General features: G+C 56.0%; 1 protein-coding gene and 1 long non-coding RNA gene across 3 annotated transcripts; one reads left to right on the top strand and one right to left on the bottom strand.

The window, feature by feature from the left end:
• Positions 1-770: 770 nt before the first annotated feature.
• LOC118910471 (uncharacterized) lies at positions 771-7884 on the top strand. 2 transcript variants are annotated; one of them, XR_005023994.2, is made up of 3 exons: positions 771-3181; positions 3708-3826; positions 4523-5195. It is a non-coding gene; the product is annotated as an uncharacterized LOC118910471 (long non-coding RNA). The 2 variants fall into 2 exon arrangements; XR_008995961.1 differs by lacking the exon at positions 771-3181 and adding an exon at positions 7754-7884 and having other exon boundaries at positions 3205-3826; positions 4523-4670.
• ADI1 (acireductone dioxygenase 1) lies at positions 6482-16066 on the bottom strand. Its single transcript, XM_036881648.2, has 4 exons — positions 15841-16066; positions 13293-13412; positions 7806-7985; positions 6482-6900 (listed from the first exon to the last, which is right to left on the bottom strand). Exons 1-4 carry the CDS (start codon positions 15958-15960, stop codon positions 6781-6783), a joined length of 540 nt encoding a protein of 179 aa, XP_036737543.1. The 5' UTR covers positions 15961-16066; the 3' UTR covers positions 6482-6780.
• Between the last annotated feature and the right edge of the window lie 572 nt (positions 16067-16638).

Here is a 16638-nt window from a genome sequence, read left to right as displayed (position 1 = left end):
AACCCTGGGGCGTCGCCTCACAGCGGGACCCAGCCCAGCGCTCCTCCCTGGGACGACTGCCGTCTGCCGCTGTTCCCCTGTCCCCTCAGCCCCCCCACCCCCCGGAGGCTTCAGGGCTGCCCTGGAGCCAATCCTAGGATTGCTGGGGGCGCGAGCGCAGGGGCCCAGGGGACTTGGAGGCACCGGCATTGAGGCCAAGCCCCAGCTCAGGGTGGTGGCGGAACAGACCCCAGAGCTGCTCTCCTGGGCCCTCCCACCGTGTCCCTCAGGCCAGTCAACGATTCAGCGCCTCCCCAGAGCCCCCAGGGCTGATGAACGCTGGAGCAGGCCTGAGGACACACGGGCAGGAAAGCAAACTGCACGATCTCACTGATGTGCTCTCGGCCAGGCTGTGTCTCTCTCAGACGAGATTCTGTTTGGGTTTTAGAGCAGCCGATTTTGGGGATGTTTCAAAATGAGCACAAGCATTTTAGCACAGGAAATAAAAGACCTGAAATACAATGACAAGGAAGGCAGACGAGGGGGTTCTCTGTGGTGTCCCCTGTCCTTAGGAAGCACACTCCTTCCAGAAGAGCGAGGCCAGCGCCGCCGGGCACACAGGCCGGAGCACTCGTGTGAGACCTGCAGCCCCACCGGCCCGGGGCCTCCCGCCCGCATGGGTGGCTTCCCTGATGCCTTGAAGTGGCTGCCCTGAGAAGTCAGTTCCTAGGACAGAGCACCGCAAGCAGAACCCAGAAATTCAGAGAAGATGCGCCAGCCTCCGGGAGGCTGCTGAACTCTGCGGCTGAGCAGGGCCTGGCTACAGGCCGCCTCCCCGCGCCCATCTGCCTCCCTCCTCGGGGCCCATCCAGCTCCTGGCCGGGCCACATCCTTGTCCCCACCGGCCTGTGATTGAGCGGAGCTGTGCCCAGCTGGGCAGCCTGGGGGCAGGCGGGGGAGGGCTGGTGTTCTCAGCCCACAGAGACCTTCCGTGTCTGGTTTCCGGCCTCAGTGGGCTGGGCCCTGGGTGTGTCCCCTGTTCCTGTGAAGCCCTGTTCCCCCTGGGATGGTCAGAGCGGGTCTCGGGTGCCCAGGGACAGGTGGGGACCCAGGCTGGGATGAGTCCGTGTAAGGGGATGCCAGAACCCACCGGCCGCCTCCACAGGGGCCATGGGAAGGTGGCCATCCACAGCCCCACAAGGGCCCCCCAACCTCAGGCTGGCAGCCTCCTGCAAAGCGCGGAAACTGAAGTGCTCCCGCACTCCCGAGGTGTCCAGCTGGCGCGGCACAGGGCCTGGCCCCGGCAGCAGCCCCAGGGACAAGGAGGGGGCGGGGGCGCTGAGCGGCCAGCCCTCCCCCCCGTGGGAGCCACCGGCGGCTACGCGGCACTGCAGTCAGGTCCGCCTGCTTCGGACGTGACCCACAGTAAACCTACCTGCGCCTCCCGCCGTCTGCCCAGGGGCGCCCCGGCCTCCCTGCGGAGAAGGCGTGCGCCCCTCCAGCCTGTCGGGAAGCCAGCGTTCCCCTGGGTGGCGGGAGGTGTTCTCAAGCCCAGAGAGCCGGACTCCTCGAGCAAAGCAGCAGAGACAGGCAGTTTCCGTCCCCGGCTGAAGCCGAACTGCCCCGCCCCGCAGTCCAGAGCCGCCCCTGGGGCTGAACTCCAAGTGTGGCTGGGCCGGCAGGGCTTCTGAGCTCCTGGGCAGGAGCCACGGGCACAGCACCCGGGAACCTTGGACGGCCGTGCAGCCACCCCTGTTCCAGGTGCCCCTGTCCCCCTCATCCCAGCTTCTGCCCCCATGTGGTCACATGGGACGCTTGGGGACCAGAGCTGGGCAGAAGTGGTCACCCCCTGGGCGCTGGGAAACCACATCCACTGTGAGGAGAGGACTTACTTGCAAGAAAAAATAAAGCCAACTTGAAGAGGTGAGGACCGGAAGCAGAGGGTGGCCCTGGCTCGTGCACGGCCTGTCACCTCAAGGGCCTCCGGGGATGGCGGGGCCTTCACAGTGGACTTCTGTCCTTGCGACAAAGCCCCAACTAAGACAGCAGACGAGGTCGTGCCCTGAGCATTTCAGAGCCTGGGTTCTGGGACAGGACGAGACCAGGCATTCAGGCTTAGCCTCAGGAAGGTGCGACCGTGCCCAACCCTGTCCACACGGTGTCCCTGCAGGGCACCTACTAGGGTGCTCGCTGCACAGGGCCGGCTCTGCGCGGCAGCCTGTCACCTGGGGCACGGCCTGGCGCTGCTCACGGCGCCCCCTCTCCCCTGCCTCCCGCGTCTGTCAAGCAGCTATTTCTCCGTAGGTTTGATTGCAGTCGTTTCTATTTCTCAAAATTCTTGACCCTGATAAGCACCTTTCTGGGTGGAGGGGGAGCAGTGAGGGGGAGGGGTTCACCCTTAATTTGTCCACTAGGCATGCTGTGTAATGGTTACTTCCAAAGCTGGTGACTTCAAGCAACGTTCAGGCAATAAATTTATCATCACCTAAAGCTTCTGAGTCAGGAACCCGAGTGCCTAGCTGCGTGGTGCCCGGTCCCCTGCGGACCACGGGCTGCGTCTGAAGGCTTCCCCCGGCCAGCTGTTGCTTCCCAGAGGGCGCCTCCTGCTGCGGGCGAGGCTGCGGCCGCAGCGTCCTGGCGTGGCAGGGCCCCCCACCCAGCGGTCTGGGAACCTTGCCTTCCAGGCCTGTTGACCTCACTCAAGCCTCTTCTGGCCCTTACCCGTCCGAAATGCGCCCTGTAGACCGGCCCACCCCCGGAGAACTGGGCTCACCCTTTTGAGGGTGAGATAGTCCACGAACTTGCACATCTACTCTTAAAACCATTACCCTTAACTTTAAGACCAATTTCTTGTCATTTCCCTGGAGACGGAACCAAGTCTCCCCTTGGATCTGATTTCCTATCGTGCGCTCATCTTAACAGGTATCTCCCAGAGGGAGGCGCTCCCCAGCGCTCCCGGGAATCCCTCCGGGTCTCCATCAGATGCTTCGAGGAGCAGAGAGAAAACTGCAGCCCCGTCCCGGGAGACCTGAGGGCGGCGTGGATGTGTGCAGACCTGCCAACAGCCCAGAGGCAGCTGGGCAGGGGGCCCCCAGGAAGCTTCCGTGTGCCCGGACGCCGCCGACTACAGGCAGCGTCCACAGGCCGCGCTCGGCGCTGACCTCACCCACAGGACCCCGCCGCCCCGAGCTCGCCCGCGGAGGTCTGTCTGCCGCAGCTGGAGCGCGCCCCCCGGAGGCCCTCAGAAGCGCACGCACGCGCCCGTCACACTGCCCCAAGAGCAGAGCCTGGGAAGGACCGCTGGGCCTGCAGGCTGGTCCGCCCACTCCCCGCTCACCGCGGAGTCCCTCCCAGGCCCGCGGGGCCGGAGCCGACCCAAGGACAGGCCGCGCCCGTGGCCCTGCGGCTCCCTTCTCCTTTCTTTGCCCGTTTGGTGACTTGGCCGAGCCAGGCCCGGGACGGCAGGGCCTCTGGCTGACAGCAGCGGCGCTGGCGGGCAAGGCTGTCCTCTCGGCCCTCCCGGCGCACACGCCCCGGCTGTGTTTCTGAGGCCAGAGTTCCCTTAACAAAGCTCTTGCCAATCCAGGCCCGGCCCGTGCTGAGGACAACGCGGTTTGGGACTGCGTGTGCTCTGTGGCCTCTGTGCAGTAACTGCCCCATCAGCCCGTGTTGTGCTGTGACCCGCACGCAGACACTACAGGTCTCAGCTGTATTTTCTCTCCACACAGGCTACTGAAGGACGCCTGCTAAGCCTTTGTGAAGCTTAAGACGTGCCGTCCCTTCCCTTTTTATCCCAGCACTTACCGCAAGCCGAGCACACAGCAGGCAACTATTTTAAAAACATGGGGTAAGTTGAGAAGTGTCATCGTTATTCATCGGGGAATGAGGAGGGCAGGCTCGGGGGTGGGCGGGGCCGGCGTCCCTGGCTGGGCTGGTGGGTGGCTGCCTCAGCAGCGCCCATTACCTGGAACCTTCCCTGATGGCAAAGGTCCGCCCACTGACCGTCCGCACCAGCAGGCGGCGGGCCCCCACGTGGGATTGAGGAAGGTCGTGGAATTAGGCACACGTGCACCTCAGCCGTGCACGGACCCCCGACGTCCAGGCCGCTGACTTCCAGGGAGCAGGGCAGCGGGGCCCCAGCACACACAGCCTGGGGTCTCAGGATGGCCCTGGCTGAGACACAGACAGCCAGTGTCACTTGCCCTGCACTGTTTGTTCTGTCCCTTGTCACGTTCTAAGGCGAGGCGCGGTCCCACCCTCTCCGCCCCCGCTGCAGCATCCCGGCTACTGAGAGGTGCTGAGTCTCCTCCCCGTTTCCAGCCCCTGGAGCTGCGACAGCCCAAGCACATCATTTCCCCTTTTGGTCTTGAAACTTTAGAATAATGGATGTTTTTGTGTGCTTAAGTTTTCATGGGGTAGTTCATAAAATTACTTGAGGTTTCTAGAAACTTCTACATGATATATTTTCAAAAACAAAACCCCCGCTTTTAAAGACTAGTTTCAGATCACAGGTGAATTTAACTTTCCGAATCCATGCGACTAGAAGCAGATTCCTGCCTGGCGATTATCCAGACTCCCCGTAGCGAAGCCCCTCCACCTGCCTCGTATCCACCACAGGGAATGCCTTCCAGCGGATTTCCTGATGCACAGCCTCCCAGAGACCCCCCGCTCTGCGGAGCATCAGGCTCCAGGTAAGCCAAGAGCTTCAGTTCAGTCCTCAAAGCCCCCTGTAGAATTGAGTGTCTGGGGCTGCAGACCCCACTACGTAATGAGGAAGAACAAGATGACCTCCTCCCAGAGATCACATGTCCCGAAGAGGTCCGACGCCACAGCAACGGCCTTCACCCAGTGTCCCTCCACCCCAGCCGCACCCAGCTCCCCGGAAACTCGCAGGCCTGGCCCTGAGGGGCACAGGGGTGCGCACACCCATGCACAAATTTCCCCAAACTCAGAAATGAAACCATTCATTGGCAATGGGGTGGATTTCCTTAAAATCAGCAAGTGAACAGCCCATGTTTGCTCGTCTGCTGTTACATTTTCTACCCCCTTGAACAAGAGCCACCTCCGCTCAGGGCTCCTCCCTGCAAGGAAGCTGAAAGCTGTGCGGGGCTCAGCAGCGCTGCCATCAGAAAGGGAAAGGGGAGCAGGGAGGAGGGGCGGCCTGTGAGCCAGGCTGGGGGTGAGCTCGGACACCTGAAGGGGGAAGCAGCCAGCGTGAAGCCCCCAGAGAGGATCCGAGTCACAACAGAAGCCACAGGAGACTAAGCACGCCACGTCCGACGTAACAAAGCAACCCACTCGTTCTGGTAAGATCAGTATCGCACATTTTTATATGTTAAAGCACTATTTTGTGGCAAGAATTAAATCTAGTAGCCATATTTTTCTAACAAAAACTGGGAGATCCGTACCTGTTCACATGTGGCCAGAGGGCAAGCCCTGAGAAGCCGGGCCGAGTCGGGCCGCGCAGCAGGGCGACCACCCCACCTTTAGGGCCGCCTGACCGGTCCACTGTGCCGCCTTTCCCGTGTGGACACCCGGGGTCTGTACTCAGAATCACAGCTGATGGGTGGATGAGAACTCTATTTGAAGGGCAGGAATAGTAAAACACACGCAGCTCTGCGGTTTCTAGCTGGGCACCCACTGAAGCACACGGCATGGCCGCTTCTCAGGGCAGGAGAGGGCATCCTGGGCGAAAGACAAGGACAGACGGGCGGCAAGAAGGGGCCAGAAGGCAGCGGAGACGGCCCCTCTCACTTGGGAAATGTGGATAGAGGAGGGGTCTCCAAGGCCGACTCACAGGGCAAGTGCCGGGGTCTTCACTGCTGTCACTGGGGGAGTGTTTCCCCCAGACACACCGCGGCCGGCACCTGCCCGGGTCTCCACACCTGCCTCCATCAGGAGGATGCAGGGCCCAGACACATGGGCCCCTCCCAGCCGTGGCACGGCCATGCATCCCCACAGGGGCAAGCACAGAATGGAATCCTTTCTAAATGCCAGCGTGTCACCCGGCGTGCAGCTGCACCCGAGCGCAGCGACTGCATCCTGACGGATGGCTCGGCCACGGGACACCACTGCACAGGCGCCCCGTGCCTTCAAGGAGAGGACAGGGTGGCCTCCTCCCATGAGCAGGCAGACTCCCCTCAATCAGGGGGCACAGAGCCAAACGGAGGAAACCGAGCTGTGCTGGGGGGAGACCAGCCTTTGTGTTCCCGCGAGGACCGTCTGCATCCGGAACCCGGTGATGCCTTTGCCAGCGACCCGTCCCTGACACCCGACTTGATGAGGGCCTGCCAAGGAGGCAGCCCAGGTCCTCTCCTCCTCACTCCTGCCACTCTGCTGAGTCCACGGTCAAGGGAACAGAGGTGGGGCGACGCACGGGGGCCCACAGTGCATGTGTCACCACGTGGCCCGTGTGCATTTTAATCTCAGCAGTCAGAGTTCACCAGGGCATCCGTGGCTTGGGTTTCCTCTGTGCAAAGGAGACCCATTCCCAAGACCAACATGGGGTATGGAGGATGAACTTTAATGTGAAGAGTTTCAATCTGGTTTAAAAACACTTAAGACAACCTACCCTTCAGGGGTAAAAATCTGGCTTAAAAAACACTTAACACAATCTGAAAAACAGACTGATTTGGGGTTTTTCTATGATCATAAGAAATTAGGCATAGTTTTGTTTCAGAATTGATGAGTAAAACAGTAATGTCCCAGTTTCTTGTTAACAACGGGAACACGAGCTCTTCTGCCGTCATTGTGTTCAGGACGTTCTCAAGGGGCGAAGGGGTGTGAGGCCCAGGAGCCGCGCTACGCCGTCTGTGCCAAAAATCCCACGTACTGCGCCCGAGCCTCGAGGTGGTCAGCTGGCCGGTTGTACGCCGTCCACACCGGTTCTCCCACAAACAGCCGCATGGCCTTCACGTAGTTCTAGAAAACACACAGACAGGCCCGCCACGTCAGACCTCAGCGTCTCAGCCCACAGTTACATTCTGTCCCTGGAGGCCATGCCCGGAGTGGTGCACGGCCCCTGCTCACGCGGCAGGAACATCCGCAGCTGGTCCGTGCCCACCCCGCTCTCCCTGTGCCTCCCCGCCTGTCCTTGCTGTCCACCCGGAATGTGTCCCCAGGAATCAGCAGGCCCTCCAGACGCTGCTGACAGGGAAGACATTCCAGCCATCGAATTAGTAACATGCACTGCCTCTTAATCCAGTTTTCACTTTTAGGAATTCATCCTATAATCACCGGTGCAAATGACAAATGTGTAAGGTTACTCACTGCAGCACCATTTACAATAGCAAAATACTAGAAATGTACATGCCCATGATTAGGGATCATGCATTCAATGGGGTGACTCAGTGCCTGGCTACATGAGGTCCACCCAGCAGTGGGTGCCAGGCAGCGGTAGATGAGGAAGACTAGCTATCTTGACAGATATGAAATGACCTCCAAAGCATATCGAGGGAGAAAAGGAAAATGCAGAACCCTGTACAGCTCAGCTCCCTCCATGTAAAAAGGACAGAAAGATCACTGGCTCGCACTCACCTGGAAATGTGTAATGTCTCTCAAAAGGTTTTTAAAAATGTAATACTGGTTACTTTTAGGAAGAGAAACTGGGGGGCTGGGGAACAGGGGTGAGAGGGAGATTTCATTGAACACCCTTTCCAAATTCTGAATAGAGCCTGTGCATTGACTTTCTACTCAAAAATTACACTTCAGGCTCAGGTTCTGTCCATACCACACCCAGAGACCCCACGAACTGCCTGATCATGTCTCACTGCAGGTCCTAATGCCAGCAGTGCACAGTGTGGAGTTCTGAACACCTGCGAGCCTACCTTCTCATCCAGAGTGAAGCGGTGATAAATCCCTGCAGGGAGAGTTATCATGTCTCCTTTTTCCATGAAAATCCGGATCCACTTGTCTTCTTGATCTCTCACATCAAAGTACCCACTGCCGTCCAGGATGTAGCGAATCTCATCGTCCAGGTGTAAATGCTCCTCATAAAACATCTTAATCTAGAGCAGGAGGTAAATTCTGTAAGTCTACCTGAGGCCAGCCATGCAAACTGGACAGACCTGGCCACCTGCCCAGCCTTCAAAGGCCAGAACTGAGGTGGACAGAAATCCTCAGCGTAAAAACAGGAGATAGGTTAAGGAGGAAGGCGGTGGGGCTAGAATATTGTATGAAACCTATCAATGAACTAGAAGTCAGAGTGGACACTAAATAGCACTTACATGTGCCAAACAACATTCTCAATAGTGCACATATAATAAACTCACTGGGTGCTGTTATCCCCGTATGACAGACGAGGGAAAGTGCCACAGAGAGGCTATTATACACAGAGAGTGCCATAGATGTTGCTGGCCCAACATCACACAGCTTGGATGTGTAGTGACAAGATTCCCATACAGACAACTGGGCTTCTGCCCATAACCTGCCATACACAGCAGACACGCCAATCAAATGCACACACAGTCACACGGATCACACAAGGTCATAAGCCACGGGTACATCTGAGGAAGGCAGTCACCAACTCAGTGAGCATGTCCCATGTGTTCCAATCTACTTCGTGTCTTCCAGGTCTTTATCCCCCTAACGTTTTATAATAAAAAGATTCAAATACACAGGCAAGTTGAGTTTTACAGTAAATCACACATACCTTTCACCAGACTGTCATGAAAATTCTGCTCTGCATTGAGAATATTCCCTATGCAGCATTTTAAGGCTTCCCTCAATGTTCACACATTCTGGGGAGTCCACAAGTGTTTGGAAAACCACCAGTTTCAAAAGGAGGGCAGCACATTAACACCTCATGGACACCATTTCCTTCCCAGGGCACCAAGCTTTGAATGCCAGGGAGGCTGCAGGGATGCCAGGTGCTGTCCAGGGTGTCCAGGGGGCGACGTGCACCTGCCCCCCTACCGGCCGTCCCCTCCCGGGAATTCACACCTCCAACAGCATGAAGGTAAATATGCACAGCTCACCCTTGCGCCACTGTTGGGAGCGTGAAGCACTGGGAACCCCTCAGATGCTCACACAGGACAGCGGTGGGGACACTGCCATGACGACCAGAAACCGAGAGAAGTGGTCATTAGATAGGAGGTGGGAGGCGCGGGATGGAAAAGGCAGGGGAGGTCAGTGTGACTTCTGATTTCAGAACCTTGTTGTGTTTTATATAACCATAGAATTAAAACAAACTTGGGGAGAAACCTTGAATCCAAAAATCAGGCAGTATGCTTGCAGCCACACAGATGGCAAAGAACATAAGGTAACGTTTGAAGCCGGTGCTCTGAGAACACCCTCAGCTGGAGACACAGGGAGCCCACAGGCACGCTGACTCCGCCTGCCAGGGCACCGTGGGCACAGTGGGCACAGCAGCTGCGCCGAGGGCGTGGAGGATGGGCACAGGCAGGCTGTGGCTGGGCACAGGTTCTCCCCAGGAGGGGCAGCGAGGAGAAGCCCCGCGCCGCTGGTGGGATCGGACTCGGTTTGAACCAGGGCTGTCTCCCACAGACACAGCTTTCTCGTCCCGTTCGCTCGAAGGACCTCGTGCAATGACCCCCGAGCAGCGGCGGGGCCGCCCAGCACGGCTGTGTGGGTTTCTGGGTGCCAGTGACAGGCAGTGGGAGGACTGGAAAGCGGATGAACCTGGAACACATCGGTCCAGAGTGTAGAGAGGCACCCAGAACACGACGGGACGTGTGACGGGGCCAGGGGCCAGGTGCAGAGGCCCCTCCTTGCCACTGGGGACGACGTCAGCATCAAGATGAGTCAGGGGAGGAATGGATCACAGACCACCGAGTAAAAGCCCACACGCCCACACTTGTAGATAAACAGGAGAGGGTGGCCCCCAGCCCCCCGTTCACTACAGGAAGCGGACAGAAGACCACATGACTGACCAGGCAGGAGTCACCTCTTACTAGAAACACTGAGCGCCATGACGGGCAACGGCATCGCCAGAGCCGCACGCCTGACGACTCGCAGAGGAAGAAAACGGAAGCTGCACAGTGAGGAAGCCGCGGGCACAGCCTCCCCACAGGGGGCGCCACGCACACAGGGCGCTGCTGGCGTAGGATTTCTGCCCAAACATGTCACCTGAACCCGACCAAGAGGAAACCTGAGACACAGGAGATAATCAGATAGAAGGAGGTTGTTCTACAAAACAAGAGAGATAAGCCTGTGTCAGGGCGAGGGTTTTATTCCAGGGAGAAGGTGTTCTAGTGTCACTGACCACACTAGGGCCACGGGAGCCCATCCATGTTAAAGCTCTGGAGGAAAGCCATCCACATGCCAGGCTGGCACCCCCTGAAATCCAGGAGAAGCCTGCCAAGCGGTGTCATTTGGTGAGGCGTGCGTGTGTGTGTGCGTGTGTGTGTCCAAGCGGTGTCATTTGGTGAGGTGTGTGTGTGTGTGTGTGTGTCCAAGCGGTGTCATTTGGTGAGGTGTGTGTGTGTGTGTGTGTGTGTTCCACCAGCAGTGCCATTTGGTGAGGCGTGTGTGTGTGTGTGTGTGTGTGTGTGTGTTCCCCCAGCCGTGTGTGTGTGTCCAAGCGGTGTCATTTGGTGAGGGGTGTGTGTGTGTGCGTGTGTGTGTGTGTAAAATATTTGTTCTCTGACCAGCAAGAACAATTTGCTATAGGGCAAAGCTGAGAGATAAAAACCACACCACACACCTACCTTTAACCAACTCCCATGTTACTACACTATTTTTGTTCTTAGTTCAATTTGGTAGCATTTGTACACCTGCTTACGGCCTGTCTTTTAGAAACACACAGAAGACGCCCGCGCAGACAGAGGAACAGCCTGGGTGGAGGGGTCCTCACGGCGGGCCCGGCAGCAGGGGGCTGGGCAGGAGCAGCCAGGGTCTGGGCCTGGCTTCACCAGCATGGCCTCAGTGAGTGGTCCCCACCTGCTGCAGGTTTCCGAGGACACAGGTGAGCAGCCTAAGGCAGGGGCTCGGGGTGGCCCAGCAAGATGCAGGAAGAGCACTGGAACCAACACAGTTACCAAGCTTTGTCAAGAAGGAAAGAAAACTCTAAAACAACTACTCCTGTCACTCTCATTTCCTAAAAGAGTCATTTTATTCTCAAGAATGTAAAGACAGCAGTCCTGAAGACAAGGCAGTACTTTAAACTGAGCACATCTAAGCCCCACTGAGAACTCCCTGCCCTTCCCATCTTCTCTCCTGTTGGGCCACAGAGCAGGGACAGCCCTGTCTGATCCAGGGGTGGCCGGGACTCACCATACAACTAAGAACTTAAAAGACTCTGACTTGCACTTCCCATGGGGTGGCAGAAACTGAACCCCTCTTCCCTCCTCCAACAATCAGAACAGGAAGAATACATGAAATAACTGTGTAAGGCACAGACATCAGGAAATGGGAGGAAAGCGACCCTTGAGACGGAACAAGGGAAGGGAGCCCTGTGCCAGCCCGAGTGCACCACCTGGGAAGACCTCAGGCTGTGGTGCAGGGAGGGGAGCTGAGGCAGAGTGCAAGACACAGACCCCAGAGCTCCCCAGGGAGAACCCCAGGGCCTGCAGAGGACCCCCTCCAGGAATCCTGAGCATTGATGGGCACAGGCACCCATGTAGGAAGCCTACCCGACGCTGGGGAGAAGAACACTGGATTCTTCATGTCTCGAGGTCCCAGTGCTCGACCCCAAACAGGCCCAGGAGGAGTGCCTGTCCCACCAACCAGACCGCAGACCCTCACAGTTCAGGGGCTTTGTGTGGCACATATATGTGAATCATGCCTTAGCGGGGGGACAGCCAGCTATGCACTAAGCCCTCTGGTCTGCCTGACAAATCTTAAAAGAGAGACCCAAAGGGATCAAACTGCTTCCAGCAGACGATGTGCCATCCAGAACAAGCTCGAGAATACTCACGGTGATACAAACACACCCAGCCCCCAAGAGGACAAATTCCACAATGTCTTGACACCCAAACCAAAGTCACCAGACGTGCAAAGAAGCAAGAAAACGTGACCTTTAATGAGAGGATGAATCAAAGCCAACTCAGACTTGACAAGATGTTAGCATTAGCAGAAAAGGACATTTAAGACCATTATTACAGCTGTATCCCGTAGGCTCAAAAAGCTAAATAAAGACATGGAAAGTGAAAGAGAAAAGGATCCAAAGCTGAACTTCCAGAGATGAAAACTACAATGTCTATGAGGTGAGAAGTGCACTGAGTGGCATGACAGGCAGATCAGATGCCAGGAGAGATTGTGAGCTTGAACCCCAAGCAATATATACGTGAAACATGCAGAGAAAAGAGAACGAAAAGAAATGAACAGAGTATTGGTGAGATGGGAGACAACTCCACGCGGCTGAAAATGTATGTGAATTATATTTACCTAACCAGACATACGGGGGAGGGGCAGGAAAATACTTGAAGAAATATGGCTGAAAAATTTGTATTATCTGATGAAAACTATACACCCACATCCACGTCACTCAACAAGCTTCACAGAAGTGTGAGGAAAATCACCCCAAGGTACAGCTTAATGACACTGCTCCAAACCAGGCATCAAGAGAAACTCTCAAGAGCAGCAAGAGAAAAAGGGACAGTGTTCACACGTAAGAGGAACCAAACCAGGGATGACAGCATGTTTCTCTCCAGAAACAACACAGTGGGAAGACGTGGACCAATGACCTCAGCATGCACATTAAGAAGTTAGGGAAAGAAAAGCAAATTAAACCCAAAGAAGAAAAAGCAAAGACAAGAGTGGAATTCAATGGTATAGAAAAAACAATGGTGAAAATCAAAGAAACCTAACGTTCTCTGAGAAGATCAACAAAACCGATAGACGTCTAGCCAGACTCAGAAAGGAGAGAGAGACCCAAGTCACCAGCACCAGGGGTGAAAGAGGCTGGCGCGACAGAAGGTGCAGTACTGAAGGATAGTAAGGGGATATTCTGAGTAACTTTATGCTAATAAATCCGATACCTCAGATGGGATGGAAAAATGCTTTGAATGACACAAACCAGCTCAGCTCATTCAAGAGGACATAATCTGAACAGTCCTGTATCTATTAAAGAAATTGAATTCATAGCTGAAAACCTTCCCACAAAGAAAGTTCCAGGCCCAGCTGGCTTCACTGGTAAATCTGCCAAACATTTAAGGAAAAAATAAAACCACTCTACGCACACACTTCCAAAAAATGGACAAAGAGTGAGTACTTCTCAGTGTATTCTATGAGGCCAGCAGTACTCTGATATAAAGCTCAAATGAAGACATTAAAAGAAAAAAGAAAGAGAAGCTTGTGTTTATTAGTAGTGAAGATAATGATTCCCCTTTTCAAGTAATTTGGGGCTCCCGTACCTTTTCTTCATAGTTTGGTAGTTTATCTTTGCATATGGTTATGATGTCCATCCAGGAGTAGTTTCTCTCTTTTCGGATCTTTTCTAATTCTGGATCATTCTCAAATTTGTCAGCATCCAGCTAAAAGAGTCAAAACAAAAACCAAAAGGAGGTCACACTGACACAAGGGGACAGAGACATTCTCTCTCTAGATCTCCAATGTGATCACACTCCGATTCATTTTCCAGGCCTTGTCAATCCCAAACTAACCTTCCTTCCCCTTCTTCCCCATTTCTTTTAAGGGTTTTTCCACTCTCCATAACGGCTAAAAGTAATACAATTGTTTAATTCCTCCCTCTCTCCCCCACAGCCCTCCCTGGGCCAGTCTATCCCAACGACCCCAGTCCCACCGCCAGGGGCCCTGGTGAGGCTCTCATCACCGAGCTGTCCAGGGGTCCCCGACCCTGTGTCCTGTCCCTCAACACCAACCACTCCGCAGCGCTCACCGACCTGCGGCTTCTCTTTGGTCAACTTGCTTCCCTGGGCCAAATGGGCTCCTGATGCCCCGAGGCTGCAGTCAGCCTGGGAGCCTCCCAGTACTGACCCAGGTACCTTTTCCATCCCTCTGTCCCTGTTCTGTTTTTAAAAATACCTACATTCTAGATCAAATAGGATTGTTTGCTACTCTTCAAAAATACTGAACACTTCACATCCCCACACGGTGCTCCCGACAGAATGCACCTCACCACCTTTGTTCATCAGCATCCCATCAAGTCTTCAAGGTCTAACCTTGATATCACCTTCAGGAAGCACTCCTGCAGGGCCTGGCCAGATAAAGCTCAACTCCTATTTATACTGGCAATGAACTCAGTGTGCTTTGCCTTATGCTATGCAACAAAATACCCATCTTATCACAAATCCTGAACAGCAAACTCCAGAATACCTCAAAGCACTAGTCATCAGTGCATTAATTTCTGCAGAGATGACCCCCCAGATGAGCCGACCCACCACATGGCACGCACACAATTTAACTTCAAAACTGAATGTGTGTGAGAGAGTTTTCTATCACTCCACCCTGACTGTGACAGTCAATCGGCAAAACTGTTTCATCTCTTCCCACTGATCAAGAATGGCTATTAGTAAGAAATCATATAAAAATACACAGGATTCCAAAGCCACAGAGTAAACGTAATTTAATTTTGACAGCCTTCATCATTCAGAACTAGAAGGTAGGAGAAACTGGGTTGGCTCCATGGAATAACTCAAAAGATGTTTTAAAAAATGTCTTATTTTATCCTTTGAATACATTCTGAAGTTGACGAGTATCTCATTCTTGCTCATAAACTGTCAATGCCCAGTGTAACCCCCAAAGTGCAGTAATAATTTAACCCTCTGTTTGGACTGCAGATAAATTAGATTTTATGATAAAACCAAACATATTTGCCTCTTATAGTGGACATTATATACCATTTTATTGCTTTGAATAAATAAATGGTACCTTCCAGTAGGTTAAATGTTTGCCCAGGAGAAGATAAATACAGTTGACCCTTGAACACAGATTTGAACTGAGCTTAGGTACACACATTTTTTTCCAATAAATATACTGAAAAACTTTATAGATATTTGCAACAATTTTGAAAAACATTTTCTTTTCTCTGTCTTACTAGATTACAGGTTTTCAACGGGGGGCTGGGGTGGTGCGGATGGGGAGCGTGCCAATGCCCCATACTATGAAAAATTAACATACAAAATCAAACTAACCTTCACCTTAGAGAGGAAGCCCTTTTAGGGCAGGAATGCATCAGCGTCGCCTAACTCAGCCGGGGTTTCTCGTCTACCTAGGACGGTCTCTGAAGATCTGCTAGACTGCAAGAGGGGTGGCCCCGGGGCGGAGCTGTTCGCTCTTGGGTCTGGCCCAGGGTGGAACACCCACCGGTAAGCACAGGCCGCACAGCAGCCCGGGGCAGCCCGGTCCCTGCCGCCGCGGCGGGATAAGGTCCCCTCCCCTGACGGCACGCCCTCCGGGGACCCCGCGCGCCTCGCCAGGGCGGCACCTGCCCCCCGTGAGAAGGCCGGGCGCACTGCGCGGGGCCCGGGACCTGTAGGAGCAAACGCGGGCCCCCACGGGGCGCCCCTGCCGAGCCAGCACAGCGGACCAGGGCTCACCGCCACCCAGAGGCAGGCTCAGCGCCCCCGAGTCCGCACGCGGGGCCCGCAGAGCCCGTCCTGCGGCCCCTTTCTGTGGGGTGTGGCCGCGGGCGCCCGAATGCCCTTCCCGAGCAGACCCCAGACTCCCCTTCCCAGGTTGCCGGCTTAGACCCCAACAGCCTGGGGGGACCCCCGCACACCCCCGCAGGCCCTGATCCGCCAGCCCCGCGGCCCCCGCCAGGCCGGTACCCCCCACACTCTCCCCGCGGCCCGCTGAGGGCCCCCCGCCCCCTCAAGGCCCAGCTCTGCGCATGCGCAGCGAGCCCGCGCCCACCAGGTCTCCCCGCTGAGCGCGCACGGCGACCCCGGCCCCCGGGCCCGCGACTGGGCCTGCGCGGCGCCGCTCCCGGCGCCCGCCTACCTTCCAATAATGCACCCCGAGCCGGCGCAGCTGCTCCAGGCCGACCGCGCGGCCGGGCTCGGCGCGGTGCGGCCGCCTCGGGTCGTCCGCGGACGTGTCCATGTACCAGGCCTGCACCATGGCGGCGCCCCGCTGCCCCGACCCGCACGGCCTCCCGCCTCCGCCCGGCCGGCCGCCCGTCTGTCTGCCCGCGCCTCCCGCAGGCCAGGGCGCCCGGGCCGCTCACGTGCCGCGGGGAGGGCCGCCCGGGGGCGGGGCGGCGCGCGGAGGGAGACGGCCGAGCGGCGGCTTCGGGGCGGCGGGGCGCGGCGGGTGCGCAGCGGACCCCGTGTCACCGGGGGGCTTACCGCGCCCCTCCCCCCGTCCCCCGGTTTCTGCAGTGTCAACAGTCTACGAAATCAGACTATAATTTTTTTCTTAAAAGCCGCCTTATTGGGGTATAGTTTATATACAATACAGTATATCCGCATTAAGTATACATTCGATGAGTTTTGACAGCTGTGTACCCGGGAACCCACCACCGCAGTCAGGGTGCACCTCACATCACCCTGAAAGTTCCCTGGCGCCCCTTTGCAACCAACCCCCCACCCACTCCCAGCCCGGACCGCCGCTGACCCGCCTTCTGTCACCATAGATCAGACTTGCCTTTTTTAGAATCTAATGTAATTCCCTGTGTCTGCGTCGGTGATTGGCTTTGCTCCAGGTAACGTGCTTATTTGTTTATTATTTTATTATCTTTTTTATGATCAAATGTACGTCACTGTGGCTCAACAGTCCCCCTCCCCCCCACTCCCCTCC

This window comes from Manis pentadactyla, chromosome 2, assembly GCF_030020395.1.
Source record: "Manis pentadactyla isolate mManPen7 chromosome 2, mManPen7.hap1, whole genome shotgun sequence".
Lineage (NCBI taxonomy): Eukaryota > Metazoa > Chordata > Mammalia > Pholidota > Manidae > Manis > Manis pentadactyla.
Note: the sequence above shows the minus strand (reverse complement) of the source record. Positions and strands in the feature narration are given on the sequence as shown.

Bases quoted from the DNA above. Each gene is read 5' to 3' on its own strand.
- ADI1 (XM_036881648.2), bottom strand. From the start codon at position 15,960: ATGGTGCAGGCCTGGTACATGGACACGTCCGCGGACGACCCGAGGCGG. The intron at 7,986-13,292 runs GTACGGGAGCCC...CTCCTGCTCTAG, and splicing joins TACCAAACTATGAAGAAAAG to ATTAAGATGTTTTATGAGGA. The intron at 6,901-7,805 runs GTAGGCTCGCAG...TGTGTTTTCTAG, and splicing joins GCTTCACTCTGGATGAGAAG to AACTACGTGAAGGCCATGCG.